The 19,138-nt window shown below is 45.9% G+C and overlaps 1 protein-coding gene across 3 annotated transcripts; it reads left to right on the forward strand.

Moving 5' to 3' along the window:
- Positions 1–5,062: 5,062 nt before the first annotated feature.
- On the forward strand, positions 5,063–15,677 carry LOC127469397 (ankyrin repeat domain-containing protein 9-like). Of its 3 annotated transcripts, none has more exons than XM_051783597.1 (2): positions 5,063–6,235; positions 15,575–15,670. In XM_051783597.1, the coding sequence occupies exons 1-2, from the start codon at positions 5,363–5,365 to the stop codon at positions 15,668–15,670; spliced, it is 969 nt and encodes a 322-aa protein (XP_051639557.1). In that variant the 5' UTR covers positions 5,063–5,362. The 3 variants fall into 3 exon arrangements, 2 of the variants coding, with proteins under 2 accessions (XP_051639557.1, XP_051639558.1); XM_051783598.1 differs by lacking the exon at positions 15,575–15,670 and adding an exon at positions 10,460–11,044; XR_007903965.1 differs by lacking the exon at positions 5,063–6,235 and adding an exon at positions 11,620–11,765 and having other exon boundaries at positions 15,575–15,677.
- Positions 15,678–19,138: the final 3,461 nt, after the last annotated feature.

Genomic DNA, 19,138 nt, shown 5'->3' on the forward strand with positions numbered 1-19,138 from the left:
GTCCAGCTTGAGACCCCAGCACCCATCCCTCTTGCTCAGGCTTGTTCAGACCCTTACGACTGCCTCCTGCAGCATTCCTCATGCTGAGGCTTAGGAGAAAAACTGCTTTGGGAAACACTAAATATTCCCTCATCCCTCATCTGAAGGTAAGGGAGGTTGTACCTCAGAGTCAGCGGCCAGAGCTGGTATTATGCCATAGGTCTCTCTGACCCTCAGGTCACACAGTGACAATCAGACAGTTTCAGCTTGCCCTTGCAGTTGGCCAGTGCCTGCAGTGAGAGTTAGAACTGGGGGTGCATATGCCAGCAGAGATGAGAATGGCTCTGGAAAAAAGAATTCAGCTTTCACCTAGGGTAGAGACAGGCACCTACCAGGTGTTTTATAGCTTTTGTTCCTTGGAACAAGAAGATGGATTAAAGGAATAAATATTCATCATAACTTAAGAAATGCTGTTAAAAATTTTGGATAGTTGCTGTGAGGGGTGAGAGTTAAGAAGTTCACTAACCCCATGACACTTCAATGCTTTGCTATCTGCATCTCTCTCAGCCAGTTTTTCACAGACATGGAGGATGTAGCACAGTGTGTTAGCACTAGTGACCACAGTGTTACAATGCCAGGGATTTTGCAGGTTGACCTAAGCAGTCGGTATAAATTAGCCTGTGAAACTGGAGACACAGGAGATTCTGTGTCAAGACCCATCTTCAGCCTTACACTTCCCTTCTTTCCCAGTTGTGGAGATGCTATCACGTTTGCAGCAGGCTCTGCTTTGCCATAAGCAAGGAAGCTCATCGTCTGGCATCAGTCTCACCACGCTCATGTTGCACTGACCTGTGCTCTCGGTGGCCAACACACTGTCTTGTTGCTTCTAGAACATTTGCTCCCTGTCAACACCCAGTTGTGCTGGAAACATTTCCTACATCAAGGACACTGTCTATATCCTGAGTTTACAAGTGGACAAAGGAACAGGTGGAGGCATGCTCAGACTCTTTATATGTGTATGTTCTGTGCACACTGTTTGTGGCTCGCTGCGGCAGAGCTTCAGACTAATCGCACTTGGTAAGCGAAGCGCTGGGTGAAACTGGGACACAACAAGCCAAGCCCTCTACAGGCTGGATAAACAAGAACCTGCAGGAAAGCACTGTGTTGCCCCAGCTTCCCTAACTCTTGTAAGTGCTCCAGGTCTTGGTACAATGTACAGGTGAGCATCTGGATGTAGCGCTGTGAGCAGGACACGTCTGGATTACAGCAGTGCTCGACTGGCAACATGGACATCATCTGAAAGTCCTTCACTTGTCTCTAGATGACTCACTCTTACATATCTTGCAGATGACTGGTGCATTTCAGGTAGTTATCTTTCAATTCCAAACTTCTGCAGGTAAATAACCATTTGGGGATTGATTTGTTCTGCATGCAGCACATCAGCTGGTCCCATTACAAGTAATTCAAATGCTTTCCAAAGTGGTAAATCTCTGCTTATTTTCATTTCTTCCCTCTAGCAATGTAGTCAGAGGTTGTCTCATTCACTGTTTGAATCCTGCAAGCAGAAGTGAAATATTCTGTGATTCAGGACAGGTCAGACTGTAGATTTTTCCACCATCCCAAAGCCTTGTTTAGTCAGCTGGATGAATTAGAGCTGGTAAGCATGTAGTAGGGCATAAAAGAAACCCTTCATGCTCTGTAAAACCAGCCTTGTGGAGCACAAGGGTGTTAATTTGTCACATGGCATGTCCACAGGCTGCACTGCACAGCCTGGGCTGGATGTGGAAATCTGGACACAGCAAGCATTTGCTAGAGGCTCTCCATGGCTGAAGGGTTATCATCCATCACCTACAGATCAGTTTTTCTTTCCCAAGGAAAGGAAGAAGACCAGCAGACAGGATCCTGAAAAACAGCCTACCTCTAAATCAAGAGATCAGGTTTCTGTAATTCTCTTCCTTTGAGTTCAGGCACCTGATACCTGGCAATTGCTTTGCTTCTTTGTATGTCCTGGCTGGATTGTCCCGTGCTCCTTCTGTACAAAGGGCACAGAGGAATTGAAATCAGTTTTGCCCGCAAACAGATGCCAACAAAAAACATCAGAAAAAGGCAGAAAGGGAGCAAGAAACATCTCATTGGAGTTGCTGACTGATGTAGAATGCTGGAGATGGTCCTCATCTTCCCCAAAGCTTTTTGTTCTCCTTCACAAACAGCTTCTTCCTTTAAGTTTTTCCTGTGTATGCCCAGGCAAAAACATATTGGCCCCTAGACTGCTGGAGCCTATGGCATGCCTGGTCTTCCCTTAAAGGAGAGAATTCCCATTAGGCAGTGAAACAACGAACGTGAAAGCCCCATTCCCAGACAAACAAGTGATTTATCCTCAGTCCCAGTAACTAAAATGTGCTGTTGTTTCTGTCTGTTTCCAGAAGGTATCTTCATTCACTCTTATCTCCATGGTGTTCCTCATTGCTTCCTGTGTCTTTGTACAGAGTGGCAGGAGGAAGAAACGTCAGGGAAAGGATGACAAGCCTTAGCCTAAGCATGCAGTACAAAAAGCCTTTCTGCTTCAGTTTATTCCAGAAACAGGATCCATTGGAACCCTCTATCCCTGCAGCACAGTATGGCCATTGCTGGCAGCAGGCTGCAGGTTCTGTACTGGGTTTGCAAAGGCTCAGGACTGAGGCCTGGCAAACTTGCTTTGCTGGGACTATTATTGAGTACCTGCTGCTTCATTTCAATTTGGTTTAGCTGTAGGAGCACTTTTTTCTTTCTAGCCAGGCAGCTGTGGCTGATTTGATTTCCTTTGACCAGCACTGTATGGTAGAACCATAGTTTTATACAGATGGCAGTAAAAAGTAACTTTTCTGTGCACCATGAGGTGTTCACAACTCCAACTTAACAGAGTTAACAGAGTTAATCATGGGCCTGGTGTTACTGCAGAGGTCTTGAGAAGTGGAAGCACAGGATGAGGTGCAGATGAGTACAGGACCAGTGGGATGGTAGGAGATGGGGCACAGGCTTGGCTCTGGAGAGGTCACAGCTACAAATAACTCACCTATGGACAAAAATGCAGATACAGAGCTAGATAAAATGGTTTTAGGAGTAGCAAAGAGGACAAAGAAATAGTATCTTACATGTATATAATCAACATCTGTAGTAAATTTGGGTGTAAAATGGAGTTTCAATCCATTGAAGAAAAAACAAGATGTAAAAGCATGTTAACAATCGTAAAATTGACCGCCAGGAGATTCTAGATTGAGGAAAAAGAAACCATCACCATCAGCTTCACATTCCTCCCACTGAACAACTCTGGATTTCAGTGATTCCCTGTAACACCACCACCAACCTTAGGACCTAGATGAGCACGGGCAGGGGTAGTATAACACCAGGAACAGGGATAGAAGATAAGAAGGTATGCATAAGAGTTTCAAATTATTTTATTACTACTACTACAACTACAACAACAACTACTACTACTACTGAAACTTTTTCTGCATAGGAGTATTATTTATTTTCTGTAATAATTTGACCTGCGCTAATAATTATATTTTATTAAAGTGATAAGATTTCAGTTATACTAACATTCAATTATTGTCTTTGTATATAAGGTAATTTTTCCTTTTGCCCCAAAACAATATTTTCAGCCTACCACTCAGTAAGAAGATTCTTGAACAGCTCACAAACATGCTATGTTTCTCACAGGCTCAAAATAACCATATCACTTCATGAGCTGAAATCACCTTCAAAATGTGAAAAATGCATCTGCCCAGGAGAGGTCTAAAGAGTCTCTTGGCCTCAATTGAAAAGGTAAATGCTGTCTTGGGTAAAATCAGTTTTGTTTTTCAGTTTTTCCCTTCAAAACTCTTCCTGCTCTCTTGGATGCTCTCTCTATTAGTCAAAACTGATTCTAACTCTCTCTTCTGAGAACCTAAGTCTAAATTTCAAATGCTTTGAAAGATGTACGAGTTCTAGACCCAGCTTTGTGAATGGCTTTGGTTTTTCTTGTGCAAGATCTAGTCCCAGTTCTGTGAGTGGCTTTGGTTTTCTATTTGGATGACCCCAAACACCATTTGGAGATGTTCAGATTTGATACTTGAATTCTCTCTTGTTTGAATATACTGAATATGTGTTTGTCTTTTATGCTAAATGAAGAAAGAACTCTTGATTTGCTGCATTTTCCCTGTTTTCCTAAAAATGGTGAGATACTATCTTACTGCAATCTGTTGATTTATAAGATGCATGGAAACCCTCCTTCCTTAAACACAGCTCGCCATAAAGGAGGTTTGGTTTAGTTAATTTCTTTTCAGTTAATTTAATTTTGGTCAGGTTCTTCTGCCTCATCCAACAGGGATTACCCCCTCAAACCTGTAGGCCTTGGTCCTCTGTGTCTTGCCAGGGTGTTGCACAAGTCTGGTTGCTTAATCCCAATTCCCCCCATTGCTGCTTGCTCTGACCCCAGTCCTAGAGCACCGACATCTGAGAAATGCTTAGATCAAAGCTCCCCACCCACCAGTGGGGTCTGGCCATTAACCTTTTGTTTATGCACTTGCTGGGCAGCACAGAGGCCCTTCAGGTATTTCCCTGCTGAACAAAGGCAGGCGTTTAAACCCAGCAATGTGCTTTATGACTCTGGGCATCGTTACTGCACACGCCGTTTGACTCTTCCCTCTGCAGAGATTAATGCCGGGATCTCAAACATCGCTAATGCTTTATAGACGATCCATTAACATCAGTGTCTCCTAAGTGGCCAGCCATACCATTATTCACAAAATAGGGATCCCTTCCTAAAGCTACTGTTACCAACCCCTTGATTTCCTGAGCATGTAACCGTGCGTATTATCAGCTGTGGAGTATTTTACACTGCTACATATTTTTTACTATATAATGAAATGTGTGTGTGTGTGTGTGTGTGCCTGTGAGTGACATACATAAAAAAAAAGAAAGAGGAATATTGCTATTCCACTTACTGCAGTGTATGAGCTGATCTGGTTAGACATGAAATGCAGACAGAAATCCGCCTCACCTCTCAAGCTAATTTTAGTCTCTCCCTCTGTTCTCTCTGGCTGTGTGTGTATAAAATCACTCTCAGTCTGACAGCGTTTCAGTAACCTGTGCCACGCACAGAGCGGGATGTACTTACTAACCATCTGCTTGCATGGCACGGGTTAACTGAGCCTGTGGGATTGTGCTTACCTAAACAAAACCACTGCAGTGAGGGGAAAAACAATGAATGGGTGGAGATGATCAGCCCATGCATTCCAGCTAGTGCAGTCCAGGCAGCAATGACAGCCTGAAGGTTGCAGCAGCATCGGGATCGGCATTCCAAGTGCACTGATCTTACAGTCTGGAGTGATTTTGTGTGGAGCTGCTCTTTATTTGCTGAGCCATGGCCAGTAACCAGGCCAGCCTGCAGGATGATCAGAGCAGGCACTGCAAGTTCTTATCCTATATGTTCTACCAGGCTGTGAGAGATCACAAGCCTGTGTGGATGCTGGAAGACATGAGAACTATGGAATATTTTTACTGGGAGGAAAATGCCAGCCTACGAACCTACTCACCTTCAGAAGCCCTTCTCTATGCAGTGGTGCATAATCACCTGCCTTACGCTCAGTATCTGCTGTCTCATTTTCCAGAGGAGGCTCTCAAGGTGCCTGGGGAACACTTCTGCTATTGCCCATCCTCTGCTCCTCATTTGGCCATGGCGGTCACATATGACAGGAGAGATATCTTGGGACTGATCATCAAAATTGCACACAAGCTCCCCAGCTTGAACTCCTACATCAACAGGGCTGGCTGCTTTCATCTGGAAGATGGGAAAACCCCCCTGCACCTTGCCTGTGAACTGCTGAGGTCAGAGACGGTCCTCATCCTCCTTGGGAATGGAGCCTCTCCCAGGATAGAGGACAGTAAAGGGCTTACCCCTCTGGACGTCATCCTGGAGCAGATGTGGGACTCCAAAGTCAATGTTGCATCAAAGAAGCTCTGCCTCGACTACCTCTTGCTCTTCATGCCCAACCCACAGTTTAAGATGCGGAAAGTTCTGCAGGAGCATCCAGACCACTGGACAGCTTTGCTGGGAGAAGACAAATTCAACAGCCTGGTGGGGAACACACCTGCTTCTTTATATCTGCAAGCTATGCAAACTATTCTTCAGACTCTTCCCCCTTCTCACTTCCCTAAAAGCATCCAGGAACTACCTATACCTCAGGCACTAAAGCCCTTACCATCCTATGGCAAAAAGCTACCGACAAAAAATGTGGTAAATGTTTTTCCTTGACTTTATTCGCTGGGTCTTGGATTTTCAAAGGCAACTTAGGGGAGCTGGTCATCCACCGCGCTCTGCATTTTAGTGTGATTTTAGTACTTAACCTATTAGGCTATGCTGGAAAATCCAATATTTTGTGACAAGATTTTAAATGTCTTTTCTAACTGATTGCAGGCACGGCACTTTTAAAGGCAAAAGCCTTCCTTGTTCTCTGTTTTGTTGTGCATGTGAAGGGTTAACTGTAGTCGAGACTGTGTTATGTTTGGTTTCTTAGCTGTCAACTGGTATCAGTGTATCTGAACTCCCAATATGATAACTCTATCCCATGTAATGTACCTGGGTAAAAAGGAACACACTGGGCATGTGGGATTTACCCACATGCCCAATGGGATTTTCAAATGGTGTAACTATGGGACTGTGTTCTGCTAGAGCTGGGAGAAACACCATTCTCTACCAACAGGGTTCACATGTCAGGTTTCCTTTCTAACAATGATCTAGCATCATCTACTAATAACCACAAAGTCCATGGCTGATGCTGCAGGGAAGCAGAGGCAATCCTGCTGGGTACCTGATTTTACCAAGATACTTTACAGCAGGTCATGTGGAGGGCATGAGTTCAGAGAGGGGCAGTGAGTGTATATTCCTGGGGGATGGGGTATAGAAACCCACAGAATAGCTGACAGAAAGCATCCTGTCTCACCTGGGAATGAGAGGGTTAAAGACAATCCCAGCCCTGATGCCTCTACAGACCTGTGCAGTGGGGAAGGAACCATTTTCCTTGTTGCCCAGTAAACAAATGGCAATTGGAGCAGGGCCAGTGGAAGCCCTGTCCTTCGTAAGTGACACTGTTTCTCTCTGACTTGTGTTTTAGAACATATCTCTACAGGAGATGTAGCTCACTAACTTGGTTTCCCAGTGGGTCTCAGAGCCACCAGCACTTGTTAGTTATCCTAAACTGGGGTGTGATGTTCTGCTGTCAAAAGTTGTTCCTTGCTGTCAATTAGAGTATTTTTTGCCACCCGGGTCCAGACAGAGGGTCTGACCCTGGAAATGACAAAAAGTTCCCACTGACTGGGCACTGCAGGCAGGGTGTGTTTGCAGAGAGTGGGTTTGGGGCTTCCCCGCCTTCTGGGTAGCTCTGAACCTCACTGCTCAGGCAGAGCCATCTCTGTTCAAGGCACTGGTCCTGCTCTCCTGGCTGTTCTCAGCACCAATGGAGCAGCAGTGGTAGAGCCCCCACTCCCTTTGGGGGACATCCCTTATTTTGGACCCCAGTGTTCTCCTCTCTTTGTAAGCCCAACCCTCTGTTCTGCTGGAGTAGTGTGACTCAATTCCCAGATCCACACTGAGCAGCAGTTAAGAACTCACTCCGCTCTTCAACTGAACTTGGAGCCAAAGTCTGTAGGGCACAAAACCCTTTTAGCAAGACTCTGGCTAAGAAAGGATGTTTAGTCACATCTCAATTGCTTTGTGCAAAAATGACTCATGTCTCATCTGGCTAATTCCCTGCCTGTGCCACGGAGGCCGTACTGGACTCTTTTTTCCCATCAGTACAGGGAGCACTTCCACTCATTTTCCCTCTGCATGGGGTACCTCCTGTATGCCAGGGCACGGGTGATGGCCAGGTGGAGATTTCCTGTGGGAATGCACAACATGTCAGCCACAGCAAACTGGAACATGGTTTCTGAGACCCTGGGGTGTTCCTCCCAGCCTTTCCTTCCCACATGCCATAGGAGGACCTCAGTGCCAGTGCCACCCGAGCTAGGCAGGTGAATATGCAGGATTGTTTGTGAGGCGGAGAAAATGTCAGCCCGGCCCTAAAAGTGGCAAGCAGGCCATGAAGGGGTTAACACTTCTCCTGAAATCCCACATCCTTGCTTCTGCAGTGTCCTTCTGCCCCTGCCCCTGGGAACTTGCATGTCTTTCTCCATCTGTGTCTATTCCTCCTTGTTCAGTGGGAGAGGCTGTGAACAGGGAAATTCAGGGTCAAACTTGGGTGAGGGTTTTGCAGGGAGGCTGCTCCCTCAGCAGGCTTTGCTGCAGACAGAGGCTGTCACAGCTTGGGATGCAAAGCAGGGCCCAAGGCAGATTTGCATCATAAGCGGTGGCTCAGCTGCTTCTGCCAAGCCCTGCAGGCTCCCAAGCCCTGGAACACATGCCCCACCCCTCCCCACAAAAACCTGGAGCTCAAGACAGAGGACAGTGCAGGTGCTCGCTGTTCATGACTGACCAGAGCAACTGTGCAGAGCATGGCCCCTGTGGTACCCCTGGAGTCCAGAGGAGTAGGATTGGGTTTGTTCCCAGTAGCACTGCGGTATCTCATCCGGATGTCGGTGGGTGAGAGGCGGAGGAGGCTGGTGATGGATATTATTAGAATAGTAATTAGGCCCCGGGAGCAGAGATCCCAGGAAAGGAGGGAATGGAAATCATCCACTGTTTTTGCGCTGGCTCGAAACCATGAGAGTTTTGTGCTATAAGGAATTGCAGAAAAGACAGGAGGAAGGGGAAGGCTGTTAGACTTACAAATCCAAGGAGACAGGTAGGGATTCTTGGCATCAATGGAGAGCACTTTCTAATAAGGCAGGAGGCTATACTCAGAGAGCCACAGCAACCCACTGGGAGCAACTGAGTCTAAAATGGTGCAGGGATTTCTTGTTGGCCGTAATAATTGTGGATCATTGCAAAGGTCAGGGATCAGGCCCTTCAGGCTTATGGGTGGATTTGTAGCTGACAGCAGGATGCTTGCATGCATGCATTTGTCCATGTGGGAGGCTCCCCTCTATCCAGTTGCCCAGAGAGAGGATAGAAGATGGATTGTCTTGAGCAGTTTCTTTCTGGGGCATATTTGTGATTGGTACCACGGCCTGGTCCACTGTTGGCTAACATGCAAAAATCCTAGTGTGTTCACCCCAATGTGTAAAAGGCAGTTACCCACACAGGAAAGATCACTCCACAGCCCCCTCATTTCTCCTTCTCCTGACCGTTTTAACAAGAGATCAAGTACTAGCTGGCCCTCAGTCATGGAGCTACTATTGGACCTCCCATGTGCAGTCCCATTGGGCCAAAATTTAGGGCTATAAGTGTTGTGGTGGCAACTCTTTCCATTGCCTGTAGTGATATGATTGCAGAATGGGCCCTCCTTCTTATGGAATGGGACAATCTTCTCCCTAAACCCAGTTTGCTTATCTTGTGGTGACCCATCTGTTAAAGTTTGAGATCCTATCTGTCTTCTTCTCAATACAGTGACATTACATCAGATATGGCCAAATCTACCTCAGCCCTGTCTGCATTGTTTTTTTTTTTCTCCATTCTTTCCAAGCCAGGTCATTAGCAAAAGTAAACTCAAAGTATTTTGCAGACTTCCTGCAACCTGACAGTCTTGAAAAATCCCTGTGCTTGCATGAGAAACATGTTGGTGACTTTGTAAATCAAAAAGGGTGCTAGGTGCTGTGTGGTGATGTTTACATTTTGCATATATGCATACTGAGTAAGTGTTGCTAAAATCTGTATTTCTGAACTTGGGGAAAAGAATAAAAACAACAGCGAAAAGGGGAGAGGGTAAAGTCTTTTCTAATCTTTGGATTACAGGTTGGCTCTGCAGGTTACATCTTTTTAATTTCAATTTTGAGGAGCAGCACTGTAAGGATCTGAGTTGTCTGGGTATGTGTGTGACTACAGTTTTGGTGAGAGCCACTTCAGCGAGCACAGCGAGTGACTTGAGGGGGGGGTGGTGTGGCGAGGGAGGGGTTGTGTGGGGGTGTGCGAGTGAAAACGTGTGGGTGCATGTGCGCACACGGATGTCTGTGTCTGGCTGCCCTCTCCCGGTAACACCCGTAACTGACTGACAGTACTTACCGCACTGCTCGTACCCAGCGATCGATGCCTTCAGGAAGCAGCCTTTGCACGAGTTCATTGTGCGTCCCAGGCTCTGTGCTGCTGACAGGTAAGGACATTTCTTCTTCTCTTGTAAAGAGGCAGCAGCTTTGCTCTTGAAATGGGTGTTTCACCTCTGAATACCAAGCACAAGTGCTTCTGCTTGCCAGCAACTCCAATCGTCCAGCAAAGGGTTTGTGATGCTGGCCACATTTTATTCTAGAATCCATTTTTTAAAAAATAAAATCTATTAAACATACATCTTTGTCTTTCTTTTCTCTGGGCTGCCAGCAAAATTCAGCTGCCTATGACTTCCTAACCATATGCTTCTGTCTATTTTTGCAGCACCATTAGCAGGAAGGACAGGCCAGATTCTGACCTCTGACCTCTTTACACCTGAAGTAACTCTTTTTAAGTCAATTGTATCACTCCTGATGTTTGTTGGTCTAAAGGAAGACAGAAACCGTTTGTGTATTTATGTTCTTCGAGACTCCGTAACTCTGACTTCAGCATACAAATAAAAGTGATACTTAATCCCCAAAACAACTTTTTACATTTTTCGTACTTTGAATGTATATAGATATATATTTTCCATCTCTCTAACACTGATGGGCATTTCCCTGTTCCCAGTTCCCTTGGCTTTTTTGGAATCAGCATGGCAGTGACAGATGCTGTTGTTCACTGATTAATACTGAATGTTGCCATGCCCAAATACAAATGAATGTTCACTGTATGCTGCGACTTTCTTATAAAGCCATACTTTTGTAATGTTTAGGGGAAAAAAATCTGCCCTATAACTGTGTTTGTACATTACTTGCTGCATGATTAAAGATAAAAAGATTGTAATGTGCTGGAATAAAGCATATATACATTGCCTGATAATTAGGTATATTAGCTGTGAAAATCATTTAATCTGACTGTATTACTATAATAAACTTGCAATATAAAATTGATGTGTCTTTCATTAGACAGTTGGTCAAAACCACCCACCAGTATCTTTTGCTTTTGCTTTGGCTCATCTTGTTTGATGATGATTTTTGACTGCTGAGCCATTACCTCCAAAAAATGTGATTTGAAGAAGAAAATATTTTCCTTCACAGGCTTGCAGTATCTCGCTGTGCTGTCAGAAGACAACCCCAAATGATGAGGTGAACTCATACTGATGAGTCAGAAGAAGGGGCTCAACAGGGGTGAATGGTAATTGGGTTTGGAGATTTCCAGGTTTAGGTTTGAGTTCAGCTCACGTAGCTGTTTCCAGTGAACATAACAGTGCCAGTAGCCTCCTCTCTTTGTCTGGTTTGTATTCCATCAGCAAGATCCCTTCCTTTCTAGGGTTTTTCTCTGTACAGCAAGATGCCTCAGCAAGGCTTCCAGCCCAACTTCTCCTGTAGGCTGCTGAAGGCCCTCAGGCAGATGTGCACCTCCCACCCTCTGTGCTCTCCGTGAGGTAATGATCCACCAGGTTCTGTGCACAAGCTCTGTCACAAACAGCTACCCAAAGCATTTCAGGTGATGAGTAGCTGGTTTGGATGATGATGATGATAATCACATGAGTACACCTCCACCACCAACTGTACCTACAGATCTCAGTGCGCCCTAGTACACACAAGCTATAACCCAAGGATAACTACTCTGAGCCTGTGCTTGCATTGTAAGTTATTGGTTTCATGGAAGAATGCAGAGAGGGGAATTGTTTCTCTGATATCACTTAAAGAAGATAAAGACTATCTCCTTGCCTTCATAGTGGGAGACTTAGCCCTGACTATTTCACCACAAGAATGTGGTCCCCAAAGATATAAGTTTTCTGGCTTATTTGCTTCCACCTTTCTCATTTGAGAATAAGAATCTGACTGAATTTCTCTCATGCCCTGGCAGCTCTGCTGAGGCTGACAATCAGGGCATCAGCAAGCTGCTCTGGCAGCTGAGGGAGTCCCAGGCTGACACATCCCTCAGAGCCAGTCTCATCTAGGTATCGGGTTTTTTACAGCTGTAGTTAGTTGGAGCCCATGCACCAGCAGGCAGCAAGACAGGTATTTAAATAGAGCGAGAAATGTAAAGGGTATATTCCCTTGTGTGGGGGGAAGCACTGTCACAAGCAGATGACGCATTGACCAAAATCCTGCCCACACCTCAGTTACTCCAGTGCACCTCCCCGAGTGAGTCACCCCAAATGGAGCTGATAGGCTTGGCATGTCCCATACTATCCTGTGTCTGTCTGGCCAGCACAGCAGCAGTGCCTTCTGGGAGCATACACTGCGTTTCGCTGCACCAACTCACTCAGCTGATGATATAGATGACTGTGCACAGCCATCGGGCTCCAGTTCCCAAGGCGCCAGCTCCCAAGGTGCCTCTAGCACTTTGGAAGCCACTCTGGAGCCAAAAAGCCAGATTTCTCTGGGGGTGACTCCTAAGGGATGCTTGATTTGGAAAATCAGCCACAATTTTCCAGTCTCAGTTCCAGCTCTAGTAAAGCGTGTTTCCATTTTGCTATGGATCTCCTGTGAAGGGGAATTTTATTGCTAGTGGGAAGGCTTTTGGCAAATTTTGTGAGTACATACAGAGAGAAGATAGCTGTGCTCTGTACACCAGCTATGCCCACCCACGCAGATTCCCATGAAGAGCTGTGAGGAGGAGGAATGATTATCACAGAGTTGTCAGACTCACACAAGAAAACCTGGGAGAAATGAAGAAAAGGATTGGAACAAGCAGTATGGCAAGATGCCTTGTGGGATGCAGATCCTACAGCTGAACAGAAATAGGGAAAATAGTCTGGAGAATCCCAAATGACAGTATAAGCTATGAGAAGCACAGCAACGCAGAAACCACCCCCTGCCACTTTCTCCTAGAGATCAGGATCACAGAGAATATCAGGAACCAGTCTCAAAACTGAGGCAATATAATGCCCTCGCTGTCCACATTCTGGAGATATTGTCATGAAGTCTTCAAGCTGGTATAAGCAGGCACTGGCATAAGCAGTTCAGAGACACAGGTCCAGCCTGCTGCTGCCTCCCTGCTCCCTGCTCCTTGCCCTCGACCAAACAAGCCCCAGCAAAGCTGGGTCATGGTGCTGTCACACCAGTGCTGGTGCCACCCAAGGGGACAGGGGCTCTGGTAACAGGAATGAGCAACCAGGCAGGTGGTATTGCTCCTTTCTAAGGTTGCTTTTAACTTCAGCAGTAGAACACCTTGTTCTTTGATGCAGAATTAAACAGGAGAGATCTCCACTAATGCTGAACAAAGCCCCTCTCTATCATGCTGTCCATTGTGTGCACATAAGAAATACCTTAACTGTCTCCTGAGTTAGAGAAGACTTGGTATGTTTAAAACAGTGAAGGCTTCTGAAGTGGGTGAAGAAGAGGCTGACAAGCATTAGAAAAGGAAATAATCATTAAAGATGACTGGAAATTGACGTTTCTATGCCACCAAAAATGACAATATTGCAAAATACACTTCAGTTCTGATTTGGAATGAAAATTCAAAATATCAAAATTTATACGAACACAGATTCGTAAGGAAGAAAACTGACCCAGATCTATCATATGTACATGGCATCCAACACAATTAGGTCCAGATAATGAAAGAAGTATTTACAGGGTCTCTATCAATGAGGTAATGCCTGTCCCTCTGGAGCAACTCTCAGCACTGGGCTGCAGAGATGGTGAAGAGCCTTGAGGGGGAGCCATACAAGGAATGGCTGAGGTCACTTGGTCTGTTCAGCCTGGAGAATGGGAGACTGAGGGGAGACCACATTGTGGTCTATAGCTTCTTCATGAGGGGAAACAGAGAGGCAGGCACTGATCTCTTCTCTTTGGTGACCAGTGACATGAGGGAATGGCATGAAGCTGTGTCAGGGGAGGTTTACGCTGGATATTAGAAAAAGGTTCTTCACCCAAAGGGTGGTTGGGCACTGGAACAGGTTCCCCAGGGAAGTGGTCACAGCACCAAGTCTGCCGGAGTTCAAGAAGCATTTGGATAATCCTCTCTGGCGCATGGTGTGACTCTTGGGGATGTCTTGTGCAGGGCCATGAGCTGGATCCTCGTGGGTCCCTTCCCACTCAGAATATTCTTTTGTTCTGTGGTTCTGTAAAACACATTGTCTTGAGATCGCAAGGGAAATCCAGACAGTATTTTTTAAAAGTCGCTTCTGATTTTGAGGCTTTGACTGAAGCTGAAAATGAGCAACTACTACAGAACAAAAATCTCCGTTCTTCTGCCTGGAAGGTGTCAGGCAGTGACACTGTAAGCAGTCTCTTTTTCTGAGTTTACAGATCTTAGGGGGATGCTATTTTCAGCTGTGATACATATATTTTCAGACACTAAACTTCTCACCGATAGAGTTGACTGCTTGATCAAATGGGGTTTTTTATGGGACTCCTTCTGTGGGTAGAACTGAGCTTTGGTGATAGCTACAGCCGTTGGCTCACTTCTCTACCAGCATGGTGACAGATAGAGATAAAATTACATTCCATGCATAATTTGGGATTTAATAAAAGGAAAGTCAAAATGATAGGAAGAAAGAGCTCTGCTTAAGTTCCTGCTTAAAGGTGTGTTCCCTAAGCACTCAGAAATTTGCATGCTCACTTAGACAGGCTCACTCAGATCTGGTGAGCCTCAGGAAGGCGTAAGGTATGGTAAGTTACCCAAATTTGGGATCAGGGAGGCTGAGGATATCTTTCCCACAAAATTACCCAGCTCTCCCAAATTGCAGAATTAACAGATTCTAGAAGCAGACTGGTGCTTTGTGTTCTCTTGAAAACATGAACCAGGTTTCCAAAGGTCTCAATTCTACCCCAAAACACATCATCACCATCCCCTCAAGTAAAAAACCCATCACTTAAATAACATTTTAAGTCCAAACCTAGACCTGTCCATGGCCACTCTTATCCCCCTTTTGCAGATGTTTAGACCTGAGGAACCCCTTCCATCCTGGCCTGAGCTTTTGTCCCCACTGCCTCGGAGGGGATGAACACTGCACGCGATATACAGCACGCAGCATGAACGCACATGCAGGCACCATGGCTGATGTGAAAGAAGACGTCCTGCGTGAGTCTTACTTATTTTTAGAGTAAAAAGACCCTGCCTCAGCCATGCAGGACTCCATGACTAACATCCCTGGTGCCAGCCTGCCAGGTTTTTCCAAGCCTCCCTGCTGGACCTGTCAGCGCAACTGCTCTAAGATTCAGGCAGGCAAGTCCTTGCCTTTAAGACCAGGCTAGACTTTAAATAGGCAACTGCAGCTTTAGTTTGTAGTAGTTACTGCTTCTATTCTCTGTGTGGATCTTTATACCATCTGCAATAACATCTAGAAACTGCTGAACCTAGGAGAGCTGCTAATGAATATGCTCTCACCAGTTAGAAGAAAAAAAAAAAGGAATTTATTTTAAAATGAAAACGCCGTGTTTAAGTTTTACATTTCAAATATTTTAAGTGATTTTTCTTCTTCTTCTTTCATTCCTGCAGCGCTGCCTGAAAGGCCAGTCTTGCCTGGCTATTGTCTGCTTCCCTGCATGGTTCCCTGTGCTCTGGCAGTCAGTCCTCAAATCGCCACAGCTTTGAAGCGGATCCGTCTTCCAAAGAGAGACCTTATCTTCCGCCTCCCCTCATCATCAGTCGCACATGAGCCCTGTGGGGCTTTTGAACTGGAATACCGCCGTTTATTAGAAGCGAAAAATATAAAGACTGCAACTCATAAAACGAAGGACACTCAGCTGGGCAAGGCAGGATGGGAATACAAAGGGATTACCCACAGCCCGCCCTTCGCCCAGGCATGCCCCGGCTTCTCGGCTGCCGGAGCTGCGGCGCAGCGGGGAGCGAAAAACAGCTTCTCACACCCGTGCCGCTGCTACCGGCGATCATTTCCACGCACCGCCTTTGTCTTGTTTGGGGTTGCCTTGTTTGTTTGTTTTTGTTTTTGTTTTTATTTTTTACGACTCTGTTCACAACTTCCCAGAGCCAAGGGCGCCCCCAGGGCTCCCGAGGGCCGGGCCTGGGCCGCGGTGCCGCCGCCGGCCGCGAGATGGCGCCGCCGCCCTTCGGCCGCCGTGAGGGCCCGGGGGCCGGGGGGGCGTCGCGAAACGTGGAACGCGTGAAAGTTCTCCTAGGAAAGGGTGTTCTCTGCGCACTTTCAAGCCTAATGAACAAGAACAAGAACAACAACAACAACAAAAGGTATTTAATCTTTGAAACAGAGAGCTGCTGGGAAGTAAGCTCTGAGTGATGTCCGGGTGTTAGAAAGACAAATTACTTGTTGGTGAAATTGCCTTCTTAAAGTTTAGGGCCTTGACATGTTTCAGTGATCTCAGACAGAGGGGAGGTTAACTGAGCCTGGGGAGAAGGGTGTACCACTGACAGTGGGCACAAAGAATGCAAAGTTTACAGGCCACCAGGACATTTGGCAGAACTTCCCAGGCAAGGAAGAAAACTAATAAAGACACCTCAGCAACTTTGCTGAATCAGCTCCAACTGGGTAAAAGGTAATTCTGGCAGGGGGAGATCGCAACCACTGACTCATGGACCACCAACCCAAGAAAGCCACCAACCCAAAAGAGGAGGAAGAACTGAGCATGCAGACTAATTAGCATGAGAAGGAAGAGAACCATTAACCAGTAGAAGATAGAATACTGATTAATAAAAGAACCATGTAACTTGTAGCCAATGAACATTAATGCCTTGGACTGCCAAAATGTATAAATAATAAAAAGTTTTAATAATTGGCTTGCTTGATTTGTGGAATACCACTGAGCACTCAGGCTTGTGCAACTCTGAAATAATCAATGTCTCTCTCGAGTATGTAATTATTGGCTTTGGAACACTGGGTAAAAATTTTTCATGGACAACAAGGTGACCCTGGGGCTGTGAGGGGACCCCACCCCTGTGGGGAGACCCTGGAGTGGTGAGGGAACCCACTGCCACCAGCTGCCCCTCACCGTGTCTGGCTGGTGATGACAGCACAGCCTTTGGATGCAGTGTCCAAAACAAACCCAAATAAGCAAACCCAGCTGCAGGAAGGTGGAGCAGGTGCCTTTACTGTCAGCCACCAGAGGTTTGGGGGTCATTCAGTGACAGAAGGGCCTCACGTGCCCTGGAAGTTGACCCTGGAGCTGGGCTCTAAACAAAGAGCTACAGAAAGAAGCAAGTTGTTTTGCACAGGGCTTGTAGGGTCACAGAGCAGAGATGAATCTCAGCCCTGCGGAGCAGGCAGACATTTCCCATCCTCTCTGCTGCCTCCAAGGAACAGGAGAAGCTGCGGTGGCTGAAGCTGTGTGGGGGTGGCTGAGAGGCTCCATATTTGTGTTTAGCAAAGTACATAGAATCCAGGGATTTGATGCAGCCCTGCTGGTGCACTGCTCCTGTGCTTAAAAGCTCATTAAATGGAGGAAGTGGTAGTGGTGGAGCTGCAAGAGCCACCATTTCCCCCTTTCCCAGGAGGAGGCTGGCTGTGGCAGGAGGTAGAGGAAGGCATTTCCACTGCAGCTGGGCAAGGAGCCTGTGTGTGCAGTTGTCATCTCCTGCAGAAAGTAGAGGATTGTTGAGAGGCTTGATACCTATCAGGAAACAAGGGAAGGTGCTGCCAAAGCTGTGTTTCTGGCACATTTGATTAAATCTCACATAGCTCCCTAGACATTCCTGGCAGGCCCAATAGCCTGAAGTCTCAGCTAAAAAAAAAAAAAAATCAGTCCACCTTTCTGGAGTTATCTCCCTCTGATCTGGGTGTCTGTCCCTTTATTTTCTCTCATCTCTGCCTGAAGGCTAATCAGCAGAGCTTGAAAACCAATAACAAATTGGTTAAAAATCAGCTTTATATGCAAAGCCTAAAATAAAACATCTGTATATATCCCAGAAGCCTTCACAACCTCCTGTTTTATTAGTATCTCTAAAATAACTTTTCTTTCCTGACTCTTAATTCCAGCCAGAAGCACTCGGATAATCCTCATAGGACTGTTATGTGTATTTCCAATTAAGCAATTTATAAGCACTGGCTGCGAAGAGCTTTTTGTTCTTAAGGAAATTATTTCTTCATTAAGAGTAAAACAAGTCTTTTTTTATCCCTGCTTTATATAAAAGCCCTTGTGCCCCCTTCACATATGGTTTAAGTACTGAACTATGTAGAAGGAGATTAATCATTTTGTATCCCAACAAGCAGGCAAGACACAGCAGCTGGGTCAGGCACTCAGGGAATAGGCATTTCAGTGTTTGTTTTCAGAGAGAAGTAAAAGTCAGACAGACAGACACTTTCAAGCTACTTGCCTTTGCCAGAGGCAACCCACACAATCACGAGCCCTTCTGGAGTCTGAGTCATGAAGAACTGCCACAGACAAAATGAAGATAGTCAAGAGGGAAAAAAAAAATCCCATTCATGCCCAGCTAATGAGGAGAAGTTCCAAATTGCCTCTTGTTTTCCAGGCTGTGTACCTTAATTAGATGAATCACAGAACACTGAGGGTGGAAAACACAGACCAGAGAGCTCATAAGAGTCCACTTCATTCTTTCACACTAGCAGCATTATCTACCTCCCCTCCAGGGAATAATGTCCCTCCATTTTCTCGGACGGAAAAGTCTCCTGGCATGAGGCATGGACAAACATGGAAAACGAAGAGCAGAATTGATGTGTGATTGACTTGAGCTAGTAGCACAAGCATTCTATTCCTGTTCTTCTCCCCAGATCCAGCTATTTACACTCTCTGTAAGGGTGCTTACCAGCCTGTCTTCTGGTCAAGGTCAGACCTATGACCAAATAGCATGAGCAGCACTGAGCAGCAACGTGGGGGTCCAACTTCAAAATGAGGGCACACTTGCAAGCATTAGGAATTGACTCATCAGAAAACCTTCTGATGTGGTAACAGGAAGGCATTGTGAGCCTTGGGCGTTCCTGAGACTCTGGAAAGAAAGTCCATGTTAGTGACATAAGTAAACTGCCTTCCCTTCATCTTTCTCCAAGCCCGATTAGAAGGGGACAGCCTAACAACGAGATAGCTCCAGAATGTTTAAGATTTATATCTAGTATCTGCTTACAGTAACAAGTGT

Source organism: Manacus candei, unplaced genomic scaffold (assembly GCF_025592945.1).
Source record: "Manacus candei isolate 608988 ecotype Guabito, Panama unplaced genomic scaffold, ASM2559294v1 h1tg000017l, whole genome shotgun sequence".
Taxonomy (NCBI): domain Eukaryota; kingdom Metazoa; phylum Chordata; class Aves; order Passeriformes; family Pipridae; genus Manacus; species Manacus candei.

What these genes read in the sequence shown, in the direction of transcription:
- LOC127469397 (XM_051783597.1), top strand. Translation starts at nt 5,363, where the DNA reads ATGGCCAGTAACCAGGCCAGCCTGCAGGATGATCAGAGCAGGCACTGC. An exon ending in AGCTACCGACAAAAAATGTG is followed by an intron (nt 6,236 to 15,574) that starts GTAAATGTTTTT and finishes TCATTCCTGCAG; the next exon opens with CGCTGCCTGAAAGGCCAGTC.